Source organism: Rhinatrema bivittatum, chromosome 2 (genome assembly GCF_901001135.1).
Source record: "Rhinatrema bivittatum chromosome 2, aRhiBiv1.1, whole genome shotgun sequence".
Classification (NCBI taxonomy): Eukaryota; Metazoa; Chordata; class Amphibia; order Gymnophiona; family Rhinatrematidae; genus Rhinatrema; species Rhinatrema bivittatum.
Window position 1 is genome coordinate 373,694,689 of NC_042616.1, and position 27,101 is coordinate 373,721,789.

General features: G+C 46.9%; 1 protein-coding gene across 4 annotated transcripts in view; it reads left to right on the forward strand.

Moving 5' to 3' along the window:
- LOC115084728 (serine-rich adhesin for platelets-like) overlaps positions 1–27,101 on the forward strand; it is an 859,145-nt gene that overhangs the window by 611,927 nt on the left and 220,117 nt on the right. For 3 of the 4 annotated variants that reach the window (XM_029589967.1, XM_029589969.1, XM_029589970.1), the window contains exon 15: positions 101–223. The exons of the other annotated variant lie outside the window; for it this stretch is intronic. In XM_029589967.1, the coding sequence (XP_029445827.1) occupies positions 101–223 (123 nt within the window). The remainder of the gene's footprint in view (positions 1–100; positions 224–27,101) is intronic. 4 annotated transcript variants of the gene reach the window in all.

Sequence of the window (27,101 nt, forward strand, 5' to 3'; positions counted from 1 at the left end):
ATATATAGTACTGTGCCTGTTTTAAAATAGAATAGTTGCCTTCCTTGATTGCTAGTGCTCTAGGAGCTTTATTTATTTATTTATTTTTATTTTATTTAAGTTTTTTTATATACCAACATTCAAGACAGAAGTCCCATCATGCTGGTTCACAAAGAACAGGGGTGTAGGCATCACAGAGGAACAAGCTGAGGAAAGCAAGGTGTGGGGGATCCTGCTGTGGAAGGTATGAAGTAGCCTGCTAAGTTTTTCCTTTGCAACAAGTGATCAGAGAGTTGATTGCTGTAAAATGGATTCTCACAGGACAAGCAGGATGGTAGTTCTCACATATGGGTGACATCAGGATGGATCCCAATCACGGAAAACTTCTGTCAAAGTTTCCAGAACTTTGACTGGCCCCTACTGGGCATGCCCAGCATGGCACTAACCCTGCAGCCAGCAGGGGTCCCCCTTCAGTCTTATTTTTTCCATGCAGCAGTAGCCTCGCGGTTTAGGAGCTCTGAAGAGATTCCTGACAGGAATTTTCCTCACGGAGTTAATTAAACTTAAATTGCCCCACAGGGGTCCCTCCTCTAACTTTTCTCAGGCCGCGGTACTCCGGTAAGTTTTTGACTGTCTTTCATCGATTACCGTCGAGTTTGGCCCTCGTGGCCTACTGGCCATCGATTTTACCGCGGCTCGATTTTTTTCTATGGCCATGGCGTCGGGGTTTCATCGGTGCCCGGACTGTACTCGTACCATGTCTATCACAGACCCTCATGGAGTCTGTGTAAAGTGTTTAGGCCGTGAGCATGATGTCCTGACTTGCACCAAATATGCCCTCATGACACCAAAAGGTCGCAAAGCCAGAATGGAGAAGATGGGACTCCTCTTCCGTGCTCACACCCCGACGCCGTGCATCGCATCGACGTCAACGGAACCGGCACCGTCGAAGTCGCACCAGCATCGACGTCCGTCCGGTGACCATCCACCATCGACGTCTTCACGGCCATCGACTCCCGTTACTCCCCCTCAAGATCGAGGGGATCGTAGGGAGAAATATCGCCATCAGCATCGTAAGTCTCGGACCGTCGAGGGAGCGAAATCATTGACCGAGCCACCATCGAAAAAGCCCCGTCCAGAAATGGCACCGACCATTCCTGCGACCAGGACATCAAGGCCACCCTCACCCGATCGGGGTTTGGGAGTCACAATTCCGCCTGTAAAGGTGGTCCTTCCGACTGTGCCTCCGCCTCCCTCTTCCGTCACGGAGCCAGGGCTGTTTGCTCCAGGTCTCTGGGAGGAACTGGATCGGCTGGTCCAGGAGGCCATCAACAAGGCGATGCAACGGCTCCAGGTTCCTCCAACACCTGGAGCCGTTGGAGGAACCGAGAGTGGAACCGGTCATCGACCTGATGACAGCAGCGCTGGCACCGCTGCTATCCCGGATGGAGGCGCTCATGACCGCCCTTCCACTGGTGATTCCCGGGTCTCCGATGGCTCCGGTGCGCTCCCCGTTGACAGCTTCATCAGGAGAAGAAACACCGTTCCGCATTCCTCCTTCGAGAGTATTGCCTCAGCCGTCGATGCCAATTCGTCCCTCGCCACCGATTCATTCATCGGGAGCAATATGCACATCGGCGCCATCGATGCCTTCGATACGGGCACTGATGCCTTCCAGGCTGTCCACGGTGCCCCCAGTGATTCCTTCGATTTTCTCGGAGCCTCAGCCGGGGCCTTCGGGTATCCAACCCCCTTCTCATCCTACAGGTCAGACTGCTGATCCTTATGATACTTGGGGTGATGATGTTTCCACATACACCGATGACTTAGCTTCACCTCCCTCTCCTACTGAAAGTAGAAAGCGCTCTCCTCCAAAGGACCTTTCTTTCATTAATTTTGTGAAGGAAATGTCTGAGTTGGTCCCTTTTCAGCTTCAGACGGAGCAGGATGATAGGCACCAGATGATGGAGCTCCTCCAATTCCTGGATGCCCCTAAAGCGATCACTTCTATTCTCGTTCATCAAGTTCTTCTTGACCTCCTCAAAAAGAACTGGGAAAACCCAGGATCCATTGCCCCAGTCCATAGAAAAGCTGACACTACCTATTTAGTACAGTCAGCCCTCGGCTTTCAAAAATCTCAGCTCGACCACCACTCAGTTGTGGTGGAATCGGCTCAAAAGAAAGCAAAAGGGACGAAGCTTCACTCATCTACCCCTCCTGTTAAGGAACACAAGTTCCTAGACAATATTGGTCGACGAGTGTTCCAAGGAGCCATGGTCATCTCCAGAATTGCTGCTTACCAGGTGTATATGACCCAATTCAATAGGGTCATTTTCAAGCAGATACAGGAGTTCTCTGAAACCCTGCCTGACCAATTCCAACAACAGCTTCAAATCCATGTCAACAAAGGGTTTGAGGCAGGAAAGCATGAGTTAAGAACAGCTTACGATATCTTCGACACCTCTACTAGAGTGTCTGCAGCTGCCATTTCGGCAAGACGATGGGCCTGGCTCAAATCTTCTGATTTTCGGCCAGAAGTACAAGACAGGCTATCTGACCCACCATGTGTAGGAGACAATCTGTTCGGTGAACAGATCCAGCAAATAGTGGCTGAATTAAAGGACCATCATGAGACCCTTAAACAGCTCTCATCGATACCTTCCAACTTCCCCTCAAGACAGCCCTTTAGGAAGGACTCTAAGAAGTCATTCTTCCGTCCAAGGAAGTACTATCCTCCACCAGCAAGGTCCCGAATTACGTGGCCTTCCCAAAAACCTCAGCCTCGCCAGGCCCGGAAGCAAAAGCCGCAAGCAGCTCCCCAGCCGGGGTCTGCTTTAGGTTTTTGACTTTCACTTGGAGAGCAGCAGCCTGATTCTTCTGCCAAGCATACCAGTGGGAAGTCGATTGTGCCACTTTCACGGCATGTGGCAATCAATCACAACCGACCAATGGGTGCTAGCAGTTATTGCTCAGGGTTACCACCTAAACTTTCTTGCTCTTCCACCGGACTCACCACCTCTGCAAGCATGGAGAGTATCCGACCATTCTGTCCTTCTGGAGCAGGAGGTTTCCCTTCTTCTCCAGTTAAGAGCAATAGAACCCGTCCGTCTCTCGCAGCAAGGCCTAGGGTTCTATTCCCAGTACTTTTTGATCCCAAAAAATCTGGGGGAGTTCGTCCAATTCTGGACCTACCTGCTCTCAACAAGTACCTACAGCGAGAAAAGTTCAAGATGGTAACCTTGGGCTCGCTTCTACCTCTTCTGCAAAGAGGAGACTGACTCTGCTCTCTAGACCTTCAGGACGCATACACACACATTGCGATAGCTCCAGCTCATCGCAAGTACCTCAGGTTTTTAGTAGGCCCAAAGCACTATCAATACCGCGTGCTTCCGTTCGGCCTAGCATCAGCACCACAAGTCTTTACCAAATGTCTCGTGGTTGTTGCAGCTTTTCTCAGGAAAGAAGGTGTTCACATCTACCCCTATCTGGACGACTGGTTAATCAGGGCTCCAACTCAGCAAGCCGCTCTGTCGTCCCTCGATTTGACCTTACGCACTCTAATTTCTCTAGGATTTCTCGTCAATTACGAAAAATCCTATTTAGTCCCATCTCAAACCTTGTCGTTCATTGGAGCAGACTTGGACACCTTGCAGGCAAAAGCCTTTCTACCTCAACAACGAGCACTAACCCTCGTGTCTCTCGCTCATCAGTTGCAGTCTCCGCATACAGCAACGGCTCGCCAATTCCTCGTCCTTTTAGGACACATGGCGTCCTCAGTCCATGTCACACCAATGACCTGCCTGGCCATGAGGCTCATGCATCGGACTCTGAGGTCACAATGGATTCAAGCTGTTCAGCCTCTGTCGACCATTGTCCACATCACCGACTAACTCAGTCTGTCTCTCGCCTGGTGGAAAGATCACAACAATCTCCTCCAGGGACTGCCCTTTCAAGTGCCAGATCCTCAACTCATTCTCACCACCGACGCTTCCAACCTCGGCTGGGGAGCCCACGTGGACAATCTACAGACACAAGGGTCTTGGTCTCCAGGGGAAGCCAAACATCAAATAAACTTCCTAGAACTTCGAGCAATGCGATATGCTCTCAGGGCTTTTCAGGAACGCCTGTCAAATCACGTCATCCTGATTCAGACAGACAACCAGGTGGCCATGTGGTACATCAACAAGCAGGGAGGCACAGGCTCCTTCCTTCTGTGTCAGGAAGCTGCGCAGATTTGGACGGAAGCGCTCTCCCACTCGATGTTCCTCAGGGCCACCTACTTGCCAGGAGTGGACAGTGTCTTGGCAGACAAACTGAGTCTGGTCTTCCAACCGCACGAGTGGTCTCTCAACCCCTCGGTAGCGAACTTCATCTTCCAACAATGAGGCTATCCCCTGACAGACCTCTTTGCGTCTCCTCAGAACCACAAATTCGACAATTTCTGCTCCCTCATTTGGAGCGACCGCTCTCTGCCCAGAGATGCATTCTCCCTCTTGTGGGCAACCGGTCTGCTCTATGCATTCCCTCCACTTCCTCTTCTCTCAAAGACTCTCGTGAAGTTACATCAGGACAAGGGAACCATTATCCTGATAGCACCTCACTGACCACGCCAAGTGTGGTTTCCCATACTCCAGTATCTCTCCATCTGCAGGCACATTCCCTTGGGAATGGACCCGCATCTGATAACTCAAAACAACGGATACCTATGCCATCCCAATCTTCAGGCCTTGTCTCTGACGGCATGGATGTTGAAAGGTTAATCCTTCAACCATTTAACCTTTCAGATTCGGTTTCTCGTGTCCTGATTGCTTCCCGAAAGCCTTCCACAAGAAAATCTTATTCCTATAAATGGAAAAGGTACACATCTTGGTGCACTTCGCAGTCCTTGATCCCTTTTCCTGTCCAATCCCAAGGTTTTTGGACTATCTCTGGCATTTGTCGGAGTCAGGTTTAAAAACCTCTTCAATCAGAATGCATGTCAGTGCGGTAGCCGCCTTCCATAATGGTATTGGGGATGTCCCTATATCATTTCAACCCCTCGTAACACAATTTTTAAAGGGCTTGCTCCATATCAAGCCACCTTTACGTCCTCCAGCTCCTTCTTGGGAAGATAAGGCCATTGCAGAAAGACTAAATGAATTCTTTGCCTCCGTGTTTACTAATGAGGATGTTGGGGAGATACTAGTTCCAGAGATGGTTTTCAGGGGCGATGACTTAGATGAGCTGAACAAAATCACTGTGAACCTGGAAGATGTAGTAGGCCAGATTGACAAACTAAAGAGTAGCAAATCACCTGGACTGGATGATCTGGAAACAAATATGACGAGTGACGTTATCAAATTTACGGATGATACAAAATTATTCAGAGTAGTTAAATCACAAGCAGACTGTGATACATTACAGGAGGACCTTGCAAGACTGGAAGATTGGGCATCCAAATGGCAGATGATATTTAATGTGGACAAGTGCAAAGTGTTGCATATAGGGAAAAATAACTCTTGCTGTAGTTACACAATGTTAGGTTCCATATTAGGAGCTACCACCCAAGAAAGAGATCTAGGCGTCATAGTAGATAATACATTGAAATCATCGGCTCAGTGTGCTGCAGCAGTCAAAAAAGCAAATAGAATGTTAGGAATTATTAGGAAGGGAATGGTTAATAAAACGAAAAATGTCATAATGCCTCTATATCGCTCTATGGTGAGACCACACCTTGAATACTGTGTACAATTCTGGTCGCTGTATCTCAAAAAAAGATATAGTTGCAATGGCGAAGGTACAGAGAAGGGCAACCAAAATGATAAAGGGGATGGAACAGCTCCCCTATGAGGAAAGGCTGAAGAGGTTAGGGCTTTTCAGCTTGGAGAAGAGACGGCTGAGGTGGGCTATAATAGAGGTCTTTAAGATCATGAGAGGTCTTGAACGAGTAGATGTGACTCTGTTATTTACACTTTCGAATAATAGAAGGACTAGGGGGCAACATTTGCTATTTGCTGAAAGTGAAACTGAATGTCAGGAAAGCAGTGGGCAAGATACTTATTTTTCGCTCCATAAGATGCACTTTTTTCCCCCAAAAGTGGGAGGGAAATGTCTCTGCATCTTATGGAGTGAATGTAGCGTCTCTCCCTCTCACGCACCATCCCCCTCCCCCACCTCCCAACTCAGCCCAATCAGTGTGGTGGCACAGGTCAAATGCATGAAACATTTTATCGTAATATATATATTATTTATCATAATATATATATTATTTTCACTGTTTGCTATTGGTTGTATTTTGTATCCCCTCTCCTTTCCCCTGTTTTTGTAACTTTCCGCTCTTTAGTTCAATGTAAACCGATATGTTTTTTACTAATATCGGTACAGAAGACTCTTTAAATAAATAAATAAATAAATAAATAAATATAGTATATTACCCTCATGATTTTCTAATATATCTAAACAAATGAGAAGGCAATGGCCTGTACTAACTTTGATGCCATGTATCCGTCTTCTGCCAGCAGAACTTGAGCTCCCTGCCGGTCTGCTGTTGCCGGGGTGCATCTTACTGTGAAGCTTGGCATGGCGCAGGTCAAACATCAGCTGTTTGAACCGCGTGCGCTATGGAGGCCCCTCCAGTTCAAACAGCTCCCTGCCGGTCTGCTGTTCCCGGGGTGCCGCCGACCTGCGCAGTAAGATGCACCCAGGGAACAGCAGACCGGCAGAGAGCTGTTTGAACTAGAGGGGCCTCCATAGCGCACGCGGTTCAAACAGCTGATGTTTGACCTGACCACGCTGACCTTTGTTGTAAGATGCACCCCGGGAACAGCAGACCAGCAGGGAGTGCAAGCTCTGCCGGCAGAAGACGATACATGGCATCAAAGTTTATGATTAGTACAGGCCATTTCCTTCTCATTTGATAGATATATTAGAAAATCAAGAGGGTAATATACTGCCTGGGATAGAGGACACGTGATACAAACCTTTACTTTTTTAGTTCATGGTATAGTTCAGTGATTTATGATAAAATGTTTCTTGCATATGAAGCAATGTGGATTTTCAGAACTGATTAGCAGTTTTTGACAGCTGAAATTAATGAAAAGCAAATAGAATTACTGCCTGTGCTGATTAAGTGGCTACCTGTTGAAATATTAGGAGCAAATTGCTCTCCTATTCAATGTAATATAGCCCTGACTATTTATTATTGAACTTTGGAGCAATCATGAAAGTTTAAAATAACTGGCATGAGAGAGCTGTGTGTAAGAGGGAGAGAGTCTGAGTGTGTGATTGTCTGTGGGTATGTGTATATGTGAGGGAGAGCCAGTGAGAGTGGGGGTGGGGGGAGAGCTTGTATGTGCGAGAGTCTTTGGGGGAGCTAGTGAGTGTGAAAGAGCCTATGTGTATGTGGGGAGGGGAAAGAGCCTATGTATGTATGTGAGGGAGAGAAAACCAGTGAGGATGTTCTCTGCCTTACTATAATAAACAAAACCGAAAAAATATCCCACAGACAGCCACCAGGGGGAGCTCTGTACAGAGTCCATCATGGGAACAGAATTTTTTTTTTTCTTATTTTCCTCTAAATCCTAGGTGCGTCTTATGGTCAGGTGCATCTTATAGTGCGAAAAATATGGTACCTTCTTTAGTGGAATAAAGGGAGAAGCTGAAGGTATGCTGGTATGCACTATCACTATTTGATTTGATTTATATTCTGCTTTTTGGCACTTCAGGTACTGTAGGTATTTTACCTATCCTTGGAGGGCTTATAATCTAAGTACCTGGTTCTCTAAAGGTTTTTCCCATAGACAAAATGGGAGAAAAGCCTTAATGAATCCTGGCATCTGCGGCAACAAAGGACTTGCCTTAAGGCAATGAGGATTTGCAATGAGATTTGAACTCTGGTTTCTCTGGTTTGTAGCCTGCTGCTGTAACCTCTAATATGTTCCTCCACTCACTAGGAAAACCGTCCCCATAGAAAGAAATACAGTTCTGAAGAATGCTCAGAATCAGAAGACTGATGTGTAGTATCAGAGGAGGAGGAATTAACTATAACAATAGTAATTTTGCCAATAATTCTTAGAAAGCAAAAAATTCCAAATAAACTAAGGTTTTATTACAATATAAGACTGCAAATTACAAGCCAATCAAATTATAACATTTCTTTATAGCAGTTTAGTTAGGTGCATTCATAAAGGATTTCCCAAAGGTTTTATGGATTTATCAGATTTCCTGATTATTCTTATAGATAATACTTTCTTTCAAGTCCAGATAGGCCCCACTGGAATCCTGAAGATAAAGATGATAGCAGGGAGAGGTAGACTGGTCATATGCCAGGAAATCAGGATATCTTTCTGATGATGTCTTCATAGTCTATTGGTCTAGGTCATAATTATATGTAGTTCATATCATGTCAGTCACTATTAACATAAAGATGAAGGGAGAGGGGCATATTCTTGGCTGTTTCTTGGAACTTTTCCGTTTGGCCTTTTGGTTGGAGATGCTTTTCCATTGTTGTATTTTTACCAATGATCTGTCTCTAGTTATTGTTGCTGGTCAGTGAACAGCAAGCAGTGCCTTTGTGAATTCTCGGGGGCTTGTATATGTTGCAGTTCAGACATGTGCCACTGGTGTTGGCACATTTAACAGTTTTCCGGCTTCCTTCATCTTTCATCTTTGTTAGCTCAGTTGCTAGCACGAGTTGTCACAGAAGTCCATCTAGAACCAATAAAATTGGACCTGAAGGTCTAAGCTAAGCACTAGGTACAATATACAATACCATACATTTGTTCAAATGTCAAAAGTTGTTCTTGAACAATCCTTCGAGATTTCATGCCTGAGCTGGAATTGGGCTCAGATTCAGCCTCAAAGGCACATCTTGCCTAGCTCCTGTTTAAGAGCAGGCTTCTCTTTGAAGAGGTCCTGGAAAAGTTGGTTAAGTCCAGATCACACAGGTTTCTGAGTTCTAAGGATGCCTTCCTTACCACTCCAGTGAGGACTAGTTTCAGACAATTGAAATTATCATCCAGCTGGCCCTTTCATAGATCCAAGCCCTTTCAAGAGGAGTAAAAAGAGGAACATGCTAGTGGGACCAGCGGTGCCTGGAGCTCTCAATGAAGGTTGACCCCTCTCAGATGGTATTACTAGGTGGCTATCTGTCCTTGTTCTATCTGAGGTGAGTCCATATTACTTCGGCCCAATGGGTTCTGGATGATGTTAGAAACAGTTACACATTGGAAAGAAAGCAAGAGAGTGTTGAAGTGTGTATATGTGAGAGAGAGGAGAGTTGGTGGGGAGTCAGAAGGAGAAGTAAGGATGGAAAAAGAGAGGGGCAAGTAAGAGAGGGATAAAAATGTGGGGAGAATGAAAAGACAGCCAGAGAAGAGAGCAAGAGTTGAGGGAAGAGGAAGAACAAATGTGGGGAGGGGAAGAGAGTAGAGAGTAAGCATGTGGGGGAAGACAAAGGAGAGACCAAAAGTTGGGGTAGAGAGGGGAGAACAAGTTGGAGGAGGGAGAAGGCAATTGTTAGGAGGAGAGGGAGTTGAATTAGGGGAAGATGAGAGCAAGGGGAGAGAGAAGAAAAGGTGGGGAATGGGAAGGAGAAAGAGAAAGGGGTGTGAGAACCAGGGATGTCAGGGGGTGGAGAAACAAGACCTTGGGTTTGGGGAAGGATTCCAGGGTGATAGGGTAGAAGGACGGGGATGAGGAATGGAGGAAAGTGTGCAGCAGAATCAGGAGGAAGAACAGTAAAAACAGAGCAGGTAGGATGAATAGAAAAAAGTGGAGAGAAAAAGGAAGAGAAAGTATTAAAGCATCTGCTGCTGAATGAAAACTATAAAGAAGGAAAGGAGACAGAACTGAAACAGAATAGATAAATGAAAGAGGATAAGGATAGAGAGTGAGAAAAAAATGAGGTTGAGCCAAAACATCAAGCCAGACACACCAAAGGTTGAGACTATTGTATTATCTTCTAAAGAATAGAAATCAAGAAGAAAGAAAAAGAGGGTGGGGGGAGAGAAAGTACAGTGAACCCTTGACTTATGAACTCAATTCATTCCAGAGGGCTGGTTGTAAGTCAAGACTATTTTTTCCATAAGAAATAATGGAAATACCCATAATGCATTCTGAAACTCCCAAAGCACCCCTTACCTAACATTTTCATAATAAAAAAGGGTTGTATAATGTGCATAATTTCCAGAAACATCTACAATTTTCCTAGTGTACTCACCAAAAAGTTATAAAATGTGCCTAGCTTACCAGAAACAACAATTTCATACTGTACTCACCATTCAAGTTGACATCTTTGGCTTGCAGGAAGGGAGGAGGGGGAGGATTCACGCCCCTCCCAGCATACTCATTCTTCCCCTCCTGATACCTTGCTGTAGCCAGCTGAGTGCTACCCTCCCTTTCTGCTGCAGCACAGAAGCTTCCCTGGTCACCAGTGATGCTGTTGCTTGCTGCAATGCCGTGCCGGGTCTGCCTATGTGCTCCTGTGAACATTTGCAGCTCTGGGTGTGCCTGAGATGAACAGGCCTCATTGGCAGCAGCAGCAGCCAATCACTGCAACAGCAGAGCAGAAGTCCCCACCAAGCCCAAAAAAACGCAATTGACAGGAAAAAACACCCAATTAGAAGCAACCGCACGCACGAGCAGATACACATGGCCTTGGCCAGCATTCAGGTTGTAACACAAGTTGTTCATATGTCAAGCCGGTTGTAACTTGTAACTCAAGGGTCCACTGTATAGAGAACCCACCCAGTCCACCCATCTTGCACTAATCTCAGGGTAATCAGAACTCAGAAGTGCCCAGGTATGACAGGGACAGTGTCAGTGATACACATTCATAAGGGAAAAAGCACAGGACTGTTTCTACTGTCAAGTCCATCTGCAAAGCACGTCAAGCAACACTCACAAATCTACATGTGGACAAAGGTGAACAGTAGATGTGGTGTATTTGTATTTTCAGAAGGTGTTCAACAAAGTCCCGCATGAGAGGCTTTCCAGAAAACTAAAAAGTCATTGGATTGGAGGCAATGTCCTTTTCTGGATTGCAAGCTGGTTAAAAGACAGGAAACAGTAGGATTAAATGGTCAGTTTTCACAGTGGAAAAAGGTAAACCAGTGGAGTGCCTCAGGGATCTGTACTTGGACCGGTGCTTTTTAATATATTTATAAATCATCTGGAAAGGGGTACGATGAGTGAGGTTGTGGGAAATTTAGTTTGATAACAATGTTTAATGAGCAATTGGTAAAATTGATTTGCTAAATTAACTTTAAAATGACTTGCTATATTGCCTTTGGACACTAGATAGCAATCATCTCATAGATTATATAGTCAAATGTATATGTTCCTTTAAGAATAAACTTAGAATATACTTTAAAATACAATAAAAAAATAATAGTATATAATTCCTTATCCTATTATCTCGGGATCCTTTAAGAGAAATAAAGAATAAATGCAAAGTAGCTTTCCCAGATCTCTATATTTAAGTAATAAAGTATGGAATACTTTTTCTCACAGGACAAACAGGATGGTAGTCCTCACATATGGGTGACATCATCAGGATGGAGCCCAATCACGGAAAACTTCTGTCAAAGTTTCCAGAACTTTGACTGGCCCCTACTGGGCATGCCCAGCATGGCACTAACCCTGCAGCCAGCAGGGTTCCCCCTCCAGTCTTCTTTTTTCCGCGCAGTAGTAGCCTCGTGGTTTAGGACCTCTGTAGAGATTCCTGACAGGAATTTTCCTCACGGAGTTAATTAAAATTAGATTGCCCCACAGGGGTCCCTCCTCTAACTTTTCTCAGGCCGCGGTACTCCGGTAAGTTTTTCACCATTTTTCATCGATTACCGTCGAATTTGGCCCTCGCGGCCTACTGGCCATTGACCGTACCGCGGCTCGATTTTTTTCTATGGCCATGGCGTCGGGGTTTCGTCGGTGCCTGGACTGTACTCGCACCATGTCTATCACAGGCCCTCATGGTGTCCTGACTTGCACCAAATGTGCCCTCATGACACCAAAAGGTCGCAAAGCCAGAATGGAGAAGATGGGACTCCTTTTCCGTGCTCACACCCCGACGCCGTCCATCGCATCGACGTCATCGGAACCGGCACCGTCGAAGTCGCACCAGCATCGACAACCGTCCGGTGACCGCCCGCCATCGACGTCTTCACGGCCATCGACTCCCGTTTCTCCCCCTCAAGATCAAGGGGATCGTAGGGAGAAACATCAGCATCGTAAGTCTCGGACCGTCGAGGGAGCGAAATCATCGACCTCACCACCGTCCGAGCCACCATCGAAGAAGCCCCGTCCAGGAACGGCACCGACCACTCCTGTGACCGGGACATCGAGGCCACCCTCACCCGATCGGGGTTTGGGAGTCGCGATTCCGCCTGTAAATGTGGTTCCTTCGACTATGCCTCAACCTCCCTCTTCCCTCACGGAGCTGGGGCTGATTGCCCCAGGTCTCCAGGAAGAACAGGACCGGCTGGTCCAGGAGGCCATCGACAAGGTGATGCAACGACTCCAGGTTCCCCCGGCACCGACATCGGCACCGAGAATGGAACCGGTCACCGACCTGATTCCAGCAGCACTGGCACCACTGCTATCCCGGATGGAGGCGCTCATGACTGCCCTTCCACCGGTGATTCCCGGGTCGCCGATGGCTCCGGTGCGCTCTCCGATGACAGCTTCATTGGGAGGAGAAACACCGTTCTGCATTACGCCTTCGGGGGTATTGCCTCAGCCATCGATGCCATGTTGTCCCTTGCCACCGATTCATTCATCGGGGGCGATACGCACATCGGCGCCTTCGATGCCAGCACAGGTACCCCCCAGGGCGTCCACGGTGCCCCCGGTGATTCCTTCCATTTTGTCAGAGCCTCAGCCGAGGCCTTCGGGTATCCAACCCCCTTCTCTTCTTACAGGTCAGCCTGCTGAACCTTATGACACCTGGGGTGATGATACTTCCACAGACACCGATGACTTACCTTCACCTCCCTCTCCTACTGAAAGTAGAAAGCATTCTCCTCCAGAGGACCTCTCTTTCATTAATTTTGTGAAGGAAATGTCGGAATTGGTCCCTTTTCAGCTTCAGACGGAGCAAGATGATAGGCACCAGATGATGGAGCTTCTCCAGTTCCTGGATGCCCCTAAAGTGATCACTTCTATTCCCATTCATCAAGTTCTTCTTGACCTCCTCAAAAAGAACTGGGAAAAAACCTGGATCCATTGCCCCAGTGCACAGAAAGGCTGACACTACCTATCTAGTACAGTCAGCCCCTGGCTTACAAAAATCTCAGCTCGACCACCACTCAGTTGTGGTAGAATCCGTTCAAAAGAAAGCGAAAAGGACGAAGCCTCACTCCTCTACCCCTCCTGTCAAGGAACACAAGTTCCTAGACAGTATTGGTCGACGAGTGTTCCAAGGGGCCATGCTCATCTCCAGAATTGCTTCTTACCAGCCGTACATGACCCAATACAATAGGGTCATTTTCAAGCAAATACAGGACTTCTCTGAAACCCTGCCTGACCAGTTCCAAAAACATCTTCATATCCTTTCTTGCTCTTCCACCAGAACTACCACCTCTACAAGCGTGGAGAGTAACCAACCACTTTGTCCTTCTGGAGCAGGAGGTTTCCCTTCTTCTCCAGTTAAGAGCAATAGAACACGTTCCTCTTTCGCAACAAGGCCTAGGGTTCTATTCCTGGTACTTTTTGATCCCCAAAAAATCTGGGGTAGTTCGTCCAATTCTGGACCTACGTACCCTCAACAAGTACCTCCAGCGGGAAAAGTTCAAGAAGGTAGCCTTGGGCTTGCTTCTGCCTCTTCTACAAAGCGGAGACTGGCTCTGCTCTCTGGACCTCCAGGATGCATACACCCACATTGCGAAAGCTCCAGCTCATCACAAGTACCTCAGGTTTTTAGTAGGACCAAAGCACTATCAATACCGCGTGCATCGTTCGGCCTAGCATCGGCACCACAAGTCTTTACCAAATGTCTCGTAGTTGTCGCAGCCTTTCTCAGGAAAGAAGGTGTTCATGTCTACCCCTATCTAGACGACTGGTTAATCAGGGCCTCAACCCAGCAAGCCGCTCGATCGTCCCTGGATTTGGCCCTACACACTCTAATTTCTCTAGGATTTCTCGTCAATTACGAGAAATTCTATTTAGTCCCATCTCAAACCTTGTCGTTCATTGGGGCAGACTTGGACACCTTACAGGCAAAAGCCTTTCTACCTCAACAACGAGTGCAAACCCTCGTGTCCCTCGCTCACCAGTTGCAGTCTTAGTATACAGCAACAGCTCGGCAATTCCTTGTCCTTCTCGGACACATGGCGTCCTCAGTCCATCTCACAACAATTGCCCACCTGGCCATGAAAGTCATGCATTGGACTATGCGGTCACAATGGATTCAAGCGACTCAGCCTCTGTCAACCATTGTCCACATCACCGACGCACTCTGTCTGTCTCTCGCCTGGTGGAAAGATCAGAACAATCTCCTCCAGGGACTGCCTTTTCACCTACCAGATCCTGAACTCATTCTCACCACTGACGCTTCCAACCTCGGGTGGGGAGCTCACGTGAACGATCTACAGACACAAGGATCTTGGTCTCCAGAGGAAGCCAAACACCAGATAAATTTCCTGGAGCTTCGAGCAATACGATATGCTCTCAGAGCTTTTCAGGATTGCCTACCAAATCACGTCATCCTGATTCAGACGGACAACCAGGTGGCCATGTGGTACATCAACAAGCAGGGAGGCACAGGCTCCTTCCCTCTCTATCAGGAAGCTGCGCAGATTTGGGCGGAAGCGCTCTCCCACTTGATGTACCTCAGGGCCACCTATTTGCCAGGAGTGCACAATGTCTTGGCAGACAAACTGAGTCGTGTCTTCCAACCGCACGAGTGGTCTCTCAATCCCTTGGTAGCGACCTCTCTCTTCCGGCGATGGGGTTATCCCCAAATAGACCTCTTTGCGTCCCCTCAGAACCACAAACTGGACAATTACTGCTCCCTCATTCGGAGCGAGCGCTCTCAGCCCAGAGATGTACTCTCCCTCTCGTAGGCAGCCGGTCTGCTTTATGCATTCCCTCCACTTCCTCTTCTCTCAAACTCTCGTGAAGCTCCGTCAGGACAAGGGAACCATGATCCTGATAGCACCTCACTGGCCACGCCAAGTGTGGTTTCCCATACTCCAGGATCTCTCCATCCACAGGCACATTCCCTTGGGAACGCACCCGCTTCTGATCACTCAGAACGACGGATGTCTACGCCATCCCAATCTTCAGGCCTTGTCCCTGACGGCATGGATGTTGAAAGGTTAATCCTTCAACCACTTAACCTTTCAGATTCGTTTTTTCGTGTCCTGATTGCTTCGCGAAAGCCTTCCACAAGAAAGTCTTATTCCTATAAATGGAAAAGGTATACATCATGGTGTTCTTCGAAATCCCTTTTCCTGTCCAATTCCAAGGTTTTTGGACTATCTCTGGCATTTATCGGAATCAGGTCTAAAGACTTCTTCCATCAGAATGCATGTCAGTACGGAAGCCACCTTCCATAAAGGTGTTGGGGATGTCCCTATATCAGTACAACCCCTCGTAACACGTTTTCTTAAAGGCTTACTCCATATCAAGCAACCTTCTTGGGACCTTAATCTGGTTCTCGGGCGGCTCATGAAATCACCGTTCGAACCTCTTCACTCCTGTGACCTAAAATATCTCACATGGAAAGTGATTTTCCTTTTGGCTATCACTTCAGCTCGCAGGGTTAGTGAGTTACAGGCCCTAGTTACCTATCAGCCTTACACTAAACTCCTGCAGGACCGGGCGGTACTCCGCACTCACCCTAAGTATTTGCCAAAGATAGTTTCAGAGTTTCACATTAATCAATCCATCATACTACTTAACTTCTTTCCCAGGCCCCACTCCAACCCAGGGGAACAGGCTCTGCATACCCTTGACTGTAAACGAGCTCTAGCATTCTTCCTAGACCGTACAGTTGCCCACAGGAAGAGCACTCAGTTATTCTTCTCTTTCCATCCCAACAAATTAGGGCAACCTGTGGGTAAACAGACTCTCTCCTCCTGGTTGGCGGACTGCATATCTTTTTGCTATCAGCATGCAGGCATTCCTTTCCAAGACCATGTTAAAGCACACTCTGTGAGGGCCATGGCAACTTCAATAGCACACCTACGATCAGTGCCGCTTCCTGACATTTGCAGGGCTGCCACCTGGCGTTCTCTCCGCACTTTCGCAGCCCACTATTGCTTGGACAAAGCCGGAAGACAAGATTCCATCTTCGGCCAATCTGTCCTGCGTAACCTATTTCCAACGTGACGTACCAACACCCTTTCACCTGCCCGGTGGGGTTCAGGATGCCCTCTACCAAATTCCACCCCAGTTGTTGTGCCTGTTGCACGCCGTTGGGTACATTTGGTGCATGTTCGGACATCCTCAGCTCGGTACTCACCCATATGTGAGGACTACCATCCTGCTTGTCCTGTGAGAAAGCAAATGTTGCTTACCTGTAACAGGTGTTCTCACAGGACAGCAGGATGTTAGTCCTCACTAAACCCGCCCGCCGCCCCGCAGTGTTGGGTTCGTAATGTTTTCTTGTTTTATTTTTTTGGCACTGCCTGTAGCTATCAAATAAGACTGAAGGGGGACCCCTGCTGGCTGCAGGGTTAGTGCCATGCTGGGCATGCCCAGTAGGGGCCAGTCAAAGTTCTGGAAACTTTGACAGAAGTTTTCCGTGATTGGGCTCCATTCTGATGATGTCACCCATATGTGAGGACTAACATCCTGCTGTCCTGTGCGAACACCTGTTACAGGTAAGCAACATTTGCTATATGTAAGTTTTAGCTGCCCAGACTATTGATACACATAGTGGGGAGGTTTAAACACTGTGTTATAGGATGATGTCTTCTGCGTGTGTCTCTGTCTCCAAATCAGATGGTATTTTTACATTGTTTTATACAGTTTTCCAAATGCAGTCAAGAACAAATGTCCCTTTCTGATTAGCCATGGGTTGAAGTCCTTTTGTTATATATGGTTTTATACCAGAATAGCCCCAGCTAAATAAGAATGTATATAGTCATAATTATTGATATCATTCAGCAATTATTAGCATAACTATTCTGTACTATATAGCAACACATGTTCTTCTGTGTTATTTCTGACCAGCCAATCGGTGACTGCATCAGTGACTCCATCAATGGCTGATAAGCAGTCTCCAAATGTAAGCTATTTTGGCTCACTCCAAAAGTCATTGTCAATCTTTCAACATTCCAGTGTCTACTATAGCACCTCCAATGTCCATTATCAGATACGATATTAAAAGTAAAAGAAATCAAAGCAATAATCTCCCCATCATCCCACAAGGTAATCAAATTTGCGGATAGCACAAAATTATGCAGAGTAGTTAAATCTCAAGTGGATTGTGATGATTTGCAGGATTGGGATTCCAAATGGCAGATGAAATTTAATGTGGACAAGTGCAAGTGATACATATAGGGAAAAATAACCATTGCTGTAGTTACACAATGTTAGGTTCTATTGGGTCAGTGTGCTCAGTGTGCTGTAGCGATCAAAAAATCAAACAATGGCCTGAATTTATCAAAATGCACTAAATATCGCATGCGATAGAAAAAGGGGCATAGGCAGTTTATCGCAATTTGCGCTAATACCTATGCGAAGCACTAAGTTACCATCAAACTAGGTTGAGAGAACATTGCACAAATCTCATCTTTGGGTGAGTTTCCTCTGGACTTCTGCTTACAGCTTCCCAGGAGAACCGGTAGGGGCCGAAGACACCAGCCCTCCCCCGAGGCCTGCTTCCATGCTGAGGTCTACCTCCAGCCAAGGAGGCTCCTGGCTCCATCTGAGGCCCATAGTTCTTTCCCCTGTCGAATGCAGGGTCGGGAATGGGGGGTGGGGGAGGCGTCCGTCATCAGACCTGCAAGAAAGCAAAGAAGTTAGTAGCAAGAAGCCTCCGCGTGCACCCTGCAGCAAAGAAAACAAGACTGAAGCAGGAGAAACCGTGGGGTTATGTACATATGCAGGTTTCTCCCCATGGCCCTCACAGAGTGTGCTCAGCTCTGTGTGCTCTGAGGAGCTCCGCCACCTAGAGGACCGGAGGATGATCCCCACAGTTCATGGCTAATCCACCCCTGCTTATCTGCGGAAAAAGCTACCCAGAACCAAGTATTATGGTCTTTTGGGACCAATGATTATACAAAAATGCAATGACAGTATTTATATTGGTAGTGCTTAGTAAGAGGTCCTTGTGATAAATTGTTTATTTTGATTATTGGCATAATGTGTGTTATCCAGATTTTATAAACACTGAAAGTACACACATACATTACGTTTCATGCACACATATATGTGCTAAAAAAAAAACAGATATGGTTTGGGGCATTCTGGGTAGGGGTTGACAGTTATGCATGTAGGGTGCTATTTTAAATGCTTCCATGTGTAAATTTGGCAACTTACTCATGTAATTTTACACCTGCAAATTATTTTGTGTAAGTGATATTAAAAGTTTTTATTGTGTAGTCGTGGCTGGGTAGGAGGTCTGGGAAAACTGTGGGGAGTTCAGACTGAAGAATCAGGAGAGTCTCTATGACCTGGAGAAGGACTAGATAAACTGCTGGAATAAAACTGGTAAAACTCAGTTGCTTACCTGTAACATGTGTTCTCCTAGGACAGCAGGATGTTAGTCCTCACAGGTGGGTGACATCAGCATGGAAAACTTTTGTCAAAGTTTCTAGAAGCTTTGACCAGCAGACTGAGTGTGCCTAGCCTGCTACTATCCGCGCAACCAAGCGAGGTCCCCCTTCAGTCTCATTTACTTTATTTAGAAACTTTTATATACCGGTATTAATGGGGACATCATACCGGTTTACATTTGAACAAAAAGGCTTGAAAATACATGTTAACAGGGGAGGCAAACTGGGAGGGGGATAACAAGGAGCAGCGAGGAAAGAAAGATTATAGCAAAAATCTTTGCTATAATCTTTGCTATAATAAAAAATCTCATAGCAAAAAATACAAATGAAAAAACAAACAACAAAGCGAAGGTGAACCCAACAGCATGGGGAGGCAGGCAGGATTCCTGAGGACTAACATCCTGCAATCCTAGGAGAACACCTGTTACAGGTAAGCAACTGCGCTTTCTCCTAGGATAAGCAGGATGGTAGTCCTCACATGTAGGAGAGTACAGAGCTCCAGACAGCCCCACTCAGAGACCAACAGTGGCCAAAAAAGATGCCAATGGGCACATCTGTATATCCTTCACTGTGGACATCATGGTGACAGCCCTTTGTCGCAGAAGGAAGTCTTTCGCTTGAGTCACGTCTAGCAGAGCTCTGATAAACTCAATTGAGGTGATGCGCTCAGATGAGACTTGGAGTTTTTATTTATTTATTTATTTAGTTAACAGTTTTTTATACCGACCTTCATAGTAAATAACCATATCGGATCGGTTTACATTTAACAAGGGAAGTAGTAGTTGACAACAAATCCAAGTAACTCCATCACCCAGATGGTCATAGGCAAGAGCAAAGAAATTGCCTGAGTTGTGCTCCTGACCAGCTAATCATCCAGAAAGGGATACACAAGAACTCTCTGTCTAAGTGCGCTGCCATTATGGCCACTGTGCACTGGGAAACACATGGGAAAAAATGAGACATTGGAGATGACTGTCTTCCATGAGGAATTGGAGCTATTTCCTGTGACCGGGGAAAATTTCTATGTGAGTGTAAGCATCCAGTAGATGAAAAGAGCATAGCCAGTTAATTTTTGAAGAAAGGAAATTAAGGTGCCCAGGGAAACCATCTCAAACTTCTCTTTTGATAAATTTGTTCAAGGCCTTTAGGTCTAGGATGGGATTGAGTCCGCCTATTTTCTTGGGAATCAGGAAATACTTGGAGTAAAATCTCTGCCCCCTTGCTTTGGTGGAACAGGCTCAAATGCTTTGGACATTAAGAGGTAGAATAACTCTATTAAAAGCAGTTTCTGATATAAGTAACCCCGACTGGGTTCCAGAGGCCAATTTGGTCATAGATCCAATCGATTTATCTATACCCTTTTCCGATGATGCTGAGGACACATACATTCAAGTTTACACTGTGCCACCGGTTTATATAAAACCTTAGCCTCCCCTTAAATGGAAGGACCTCTGGCATGGGTACCGGGATCCTGGCCATGATCTCTGTGATTCAGTCAAAACCAGTCTTTGGAGTTGACTGGGTTGTTCTCTAGGGCTTAAGCGCCCTTTGTTGCCTCAGTCAGGCATGAGGAATCTGCTGCATACAGGATTGAGAAGTCAGAAGAAGTGTTTACTTTGCTCTGGGCTTGGAGGAGGAGGCTGGGCCTGAGTGTCAGTAGAGAGCTGCTGGAGTGTTGCACCTGCCCTGATTTGCAGGACCGCATCCCTACACTCTATCTCCAAAGAGATTCTCTCTGAAACAAGGCACAAAAGAGATTCTCTCTGAAACAAGGCACAACAGCAAGTCTTTCCTGCACTTCTAGATTGAGATCTGAGGCCTGCAGCCAGGCAAAGTTGCAGGCTCAATCTCTATGACAGAGACTCTTGATCTCATTTTGAAAATATCAATGATTGAATAGACCATGTGTTTTCCACACTCTAATCCTCTTTCCACCAGTGATTGGAGGGCTTCTTACGGCTTTTGAGAAAGTTGCTTGGTCACTGCACTTGCATGTCAGCATATACTGGCCCATGCAGAGCTGATAGGATACTAAGAAGGTGTTGAGCATAGCACCCTGAAAAACCTTCCTTCCAATATATAAACATAGAAATGATGGCAGAAAAGAACCAAACGGTCCATCCAGTCTGCCCAGCAAGCTTGTGGTAATATCAAAAGTATCAGGCTTATTGGTTAAGGGTAGTAACAGCCACATCAGCCAGTTTCACCAACTCCTACTTGTTTTAGAAGACCTTCAAATTTAGTGTCCTCGTTGGTTGCTGAGTCTTATTCCCCCTCTTTCCCCACCCCCCCTACTGTTAAAGCAAAGAGTGATATTGAAGAAGAGAGCAATATTGGAGTTGCATCAACAGCATTAAAAGCCTATTGGTTAAGGGTAACAACCGCCACACAGCAAGTTACCCCATGTGTCTAGGTGACCTCACGCGTCCCCTAAATAGGTCATCAAGAGAGCACTGTTCTGTTCGTCCGTCTCACTTTGAATGTCAAAGTGGCCCCTAACCCTACACTAATACCTAAACCTCACCTCGAGTTAATAGGTGGGCCTCCCATAGAGATATAAATACCTATCTAGTGTCTCTCTCAAACGGCCTTAATAAGTAGGCTGGTGCTCCGGGAACTTCAAAACTACTAAAACCGGCATTTGAGAACACATCCCAACATGCCTTAACGCAAGCTATCACACGGCTTAACGCTACTGAAAAAGGTGTAGTTAAAGCCATGCGATAGGGTTTGCAAAATGGTGAACCCAGCCCACTCCCGCCCCTAACACCTCCTCTTTTTCTGATTTGCATAGCACCATACGTTATGGTGCTGTCGCATGCGTTAAAGGCCTATGCTTGCGGTTCCCTGGGCCGCCTTCGGTTCCCTCCAGTGTACCACAGCTGATGCCCCCCTCGATGCCCAAGGGTCCATTGATGCCATCGGTGCCCCCACGGCCCTCTGTGCCTTTGGGGCCCAAGCTTAGCACCCGTCCCGGTCCCTGCTCTCGGTGTCCAGACCTTAGTGAGGAGGAGGGCTTCTATGACCCATGTTGGGCGATGACTCCTCAGACGTATCTTCTGAGATCTCCGACTCCCTCTCTGAGCCTTCCCCTCCAGAGGAATGGCATCGATTTCTGCTCAAAGACCTGTCATTCGCCAGCTTTGCAAGGGCCATGGCTGTGGCCATCCCCTTCCAGCTCCTGTCGAAGGAGGATACCCATTGTAAGATGCTGGAAGTCCTCCAGTTCATCGATGCCCCAAAAGAGATGGCGGTGCCGGTCCACATCTTTAAGGAGCTCCTCCTCCATATGTGGGAACACGCGGTGTCTGTTGTCTTGGTGAACAGGAAAGCTGATGCGACTTACCTGGTTCAACAGGCCATGGGCTTTGAATGGCAGCAGTTACCCCACCAATCTTCGGTGGTGGAGTCAGCGCTCAAAAAGGCTAGATGCTCCCGGACACACGCTTCTGCTCCTCCGGGGAGCGAACACAAGGAGCTAGATGGCATAGGGAGGAAAATGTCCCAGGGGGCTATGCTATAATTACGCAATGTTGGGTTCCATATTAGGTGCTACAACCCAAGAAAGAGATCTAGGTGTCATAGTGGATAACACATTGAAATCGGTTCAGTGTACTGCGGCAGTCAAAAAAGCAAACAGAATGTTGGGAATTATTAGAAAGGGAATGGTGAATAAAACGGAAAATGTCATAATGCCTCTGTATCGCTCCATGGTGAAGACCGCACCTTGAATACTGTGTACAATTCTGGTCGCCGCATCTCAAAAAAGATATAATTGCGATGGGGAAGGTACAGAGAAGGGCTACCAAAATGATAAGGGGAATGGAACAACTCCCCTATGAGGAAAGACTAAAGAGGTTAGGACTTTTCAGCTTGGAGAAGAGACGACTGAAGGGAGATATGATAGAGGTGTTTAAAATCATGAGAGGTCTAGAACGGGTAGATATGAATCGGTTATTTACTCTTTCGGATAGTAGAAAGACTAGGGGGCACTCCATGAAGTTAGCATGGGGCACATTTAAAACTAATCGGAAAAAGTTCTTTTTTACTCAACGCACAATTAAACTCTGGAATTTGTTGCCAGAGGATGTGGTTAGTGCAGTTAGTATAGCTGTGTTTAAAAAAGGATTGGATAAGTTCTTGGAGGAGAAGTCCATTACCTGCTATTAAGTTCACTTAGAGAATAGCCACTGCCATTAGCAATGGTAACATGAAATAGACTTAGTTTTTGGGTACTTGCCAGGTTCTTATGGCCTGGATTGGCCACTGTTGGAAACAGGATGCTGGGCTTGATGGACCCTTTGTGTGACCCAGTATGGCATTTTCTTATGTTCTTACCAGCTGTACATGACCCAATACGACCGCAACTTATGGAAACAGGTCCAAGAGTTTGCGGAGGGCCTTGCCCAGCAACAGCAGGAGTTCCTTGCTGCCATTGCCACACTGGGACTTGAGGCGTGTAGACACGAGGTCAGCTCTACCTATGACGTCTTCGAAACTGCAGCCCGTCTAGCCGTCAGGGGTGTCGACGCTAGATGGCTGGCTTGGCTCCGGGCCTCCGATCTCTAACCGGCGTTTCAAGACAGGCTTGTGGACCTCACCTGTACGGAAGAGAAACTGTTTGGGGACAAGGTGAAAGAGTTCAAGGCGCAGCTGAAGGATCAGCATGATACTCTTCAGCAACTCTCCGCCAGCCCCTCTGAAGGCCCTTCCGCCACCAGGAAGTTATCCAGGCCGGGTTCTTGCAAGCCCTTCTACCTGCCAAGGAAATACTTCCCTCCAGCTGGCCTTACTCGCCCTCCTCAGTCCATTCCTAGAGGCCGGAGTCAGCAGCAGCGAGTCCCGAGGGCCCAACCAGCCCCCCAGCAGGCTCCATCCACCGGTTTTTGACTAGCGGCGAGGGAGCGTGAGCCAGTCGCCGGTTCCCCTGGTGGTCGATCCTCCAGTCGGTGGCAGGCTCCTTTGCTTCATCCGCCATTGGGAAACGAACACTTTGGACCGTTGGGTCCTCTCCATTATCCACCAGGGCTACTGCCTGAACATCATCAGGCTCCCAGAGACCGCTCCCCTATGTCCATTGTGGGGTACGCCCGCCCATCAGGTTGTCCTTCAATCGGAAATTTCCGCCCTTCTAGCAGCGTACATAGTAGAATCTGTTCCCTGCGAGCAGTGGGGTCATGGCTTCCACTCGAGGTACTTCCTCATTCCGAAGAGGAATGGCCGCTTACGCCCTATTCTTGATCTCAGGGCGTTAAACCAGTTTCTTGTAAGAGAAAAATTAAAGATGATCTTTCTGGGCACGCTGATCCCACTCCTCCGAAAAGGAGACTGACTCTGCTCCCTTGACTTAAAGGAGGCATACTCCCATATTGTTAAGGAAGGACAGAGTGCATAGAAAAGGGGGAGGTGTGGCTCTTTATGTCAGAAATAATATCCAAGCATCTGAGCTGCAAGGAAGTTGGGGCAAGGAAGAAGCACTATGGGTCGACCTAAAAAAAGATGATGGAGCGTCCATTTATATTGGAGTGGTTTACAGGTCTCCAAACCAAAAGGAAGAGCTGGACAGAGATCTGGTTGAAGACATCCATAAGATAGGTAAGAAGGGGAAAGTGGTGATCGTTGGTGACTTTAATATGCCAGATGTAGACTGGAAAATCCCATCTGCAGAATCTAAAAATAGTAGAGCGATGGTGGATGCCATGCAAGTAACTTTGTTCAAACAAATGGTATTGGAACCCACGAGAGAAGGAACTATACTCGACTTAGTGCTCACTAATGGAGATAATGTCTCTGATATCAAGGTGGGCGCCCACCTCAGCACCAGTGATCATCAAACGGTATGGTTTAATATCACTAAAAGAATATGGAAAAGAAGCACAGAGACCAGAGTTTTACAGTTCAAAAACACGGACTTTGAGGAAATGGGGTAGTACCTGGAGGAAGAACTAAATGGATGGGAGAATGAGAGAGATGTGGATCAGCAGTGGACCAATCTAAAAGGAGTAATCACCAAGGCAACTGCTCTATATGTTAGAAATGTAAAGAAAAGCAAAAGAAAAATGAAACCTATCTGGTTCTCAAAGGAGGTGGCTGACAAAATTAAAGCTAAAAGAACAGCATTCAAGAAATATAAAAGATCCCAAAGGGAGGAGCACAAAGAAGAATATTTGATTCAACTGAGGGAGACGACGAAATTAATCAAATTGGCAAAAAGTCAAGCGGAAGAGAGGATTGCCAAGGAGATAAAAAATGGTGACAAAACATTTTCCAGATACATCAGCGAAAAGAGAAAAGTCCAAAGTGGTATAGTGAAATTGAAAGGTGGAAATGATCAATGTGTGGAGAGAGACGAAGAAATGGCAGAAATATTAAACGAATACTTCAGCTCTGTGTTCACTAAAGAAGACCCTGGAGTAGGACCATCTCTACACAACAAGAAACTGGAGGGAAGTGGAATAGTTGAAAATCCTTTTACAGTAGAAAATGTATGGGAAGAGCTAAAGAATCTGAAAGTGGACAAAGCCATGGGGCCTGATGGGATTCATCCAAGGATACTGAGGGAGCTCAGAGATGTGCTGGCGGGTCCGCTGTGCGACCTGTTCAATAGATCCCTAGAAACGGGAGTGGTGCCGAGTGATTGGAGAAGAGCCGTGGTGGTCCCGCTTCACAAGAGTGGGAACAGAGAGGAGGCTGGTAACTACAGACCGGTTAGCCTCACTTCGGTGGTGGGAAAAGTAATGTAGTCACTGTTGAAAGAGAGAATAGTGAACTATCTACAGTCTGGAGAATTGATGGACCAGAGGCAGCATGGATTCACCAGAGGAAGGTCATGTCAGACAAATCTGATTGACTTTTTTGACTGAGTAACCAAGGAATTGGATCAAGGAAGAGCGCTCGATGTCATCTGCTTGGATTTCAGCAAAGCTTTTGATACGGTTCCGCACAGGAGACTGGTGAATAAAACGAGACGCTTAGGAGTGAGTGCCGAGGTGGTGACCTGGATTGAAAACTGGTTGACGGACAGAAGACAATGTGTGATGGTAAATGGAACTTTCTCCGAAGAGAGAGCGGTTTTAAGTGGGGTACCGCAAGGATCGGTGTTGGGACCGGTCCTGTTCAATATCTTTGTGAGCGACATTGCGGACGGGATAGAAGGTAAGGTTTGTCTTTTTGCGGATGACACTAAGATCTGCAACAGAGTGGACACGCCGGAAGGAGTGGAGAGAATGAGACGGGATTTAAGGAAACTGGAAGAGTGGTCGAAGATTTGCCAAGAAGTGCAAAGTCATGCATATGGGGAGTGGAAATCCGAATGAACTGTATTCGATGGGGGGGGGGGAAGGCTGATGTGCACGGAGCAGGAGAGAGACCTTGGGGTGATTGTGTCTAATGATATGAAGTCTGCGAAACAATGCGACAAGGCGATAGCAAAAGCCAGAAGAATGCTGGGATGCATAGAGAGAGGAATATCGAGTAAGAAAAGGGAAGTGATTATCCCCTTGTACAGGTCCTTGGTGAGGCCTCACCTGGAGTACTGTGTTCAGTTCTGGAGACCGTATCTACAAAGAGACAGAGACAAGATGGAAGCGGTACAGGGAAGGGCGACCAGAAAGGTGGAGGGTCTTCATCGGATGACATACGAGGAGAGATTGAAGAATCTAAATATGTACTCCCTGGAGGAAAGGAGGAGCAGGGGTGATATGATTCAGACTTTCAGATACTTGAAAAACTTTAATGATCCAAAGACAACGACAAACCTTTTCCGTCAGAAAAAAATCAGCAGAACCAGAGGTCACGAGCTGAGGCTCCAGGGAGGAAGACTAAGAACCAATGTCAGGAAGTATTTCTTCACGGAAAGGGTGGTGGATGCCTGGAATGTCCTTCCGGAGGAAGTGGTGAAGTCTAAAACTGTGAACGACTTCAAAGGGGCGTGGGATAAACACTGTGGATCCATCAAGTCTAGAGGGCATGAATAAAGTGGAGGCAGCAAAACACTGCACGGAGCGGCAGTAGCCACAGAGGCATTCAAACACTGCACGGAGCGGCAGTAGCCACAGAGGCATTCACGGAGCGGGATGCCAGTGGCCAGTAGTTAGTGTTCCACCTTCACGGAGCGGAAGGATGGAGGGCTGCTATCTCAAAAAAATAACAAAAAAATAAAAACAGGGGTGGGTAAGAGTATGGGGCAAGGGTGTGGCCTGCTTGTTACGGCGGTTGCTACCCCTAATTGAGCTGGATGTCACTTGGATGCAGATACGGCACTACTCTCTAAATTGGTGGTGGGGTGGAGGGGAATTAGGGCTGGAGGGTACTGGAAGCCAATAGTAACAGGTGGGAGAGAGAAAAAGGGGAAAAAAAATGGATAAAGTGTGTAGCTTGCTGGGCAGACTAGATGGGCCGTTTGGTCTTCTTCCGTCATTT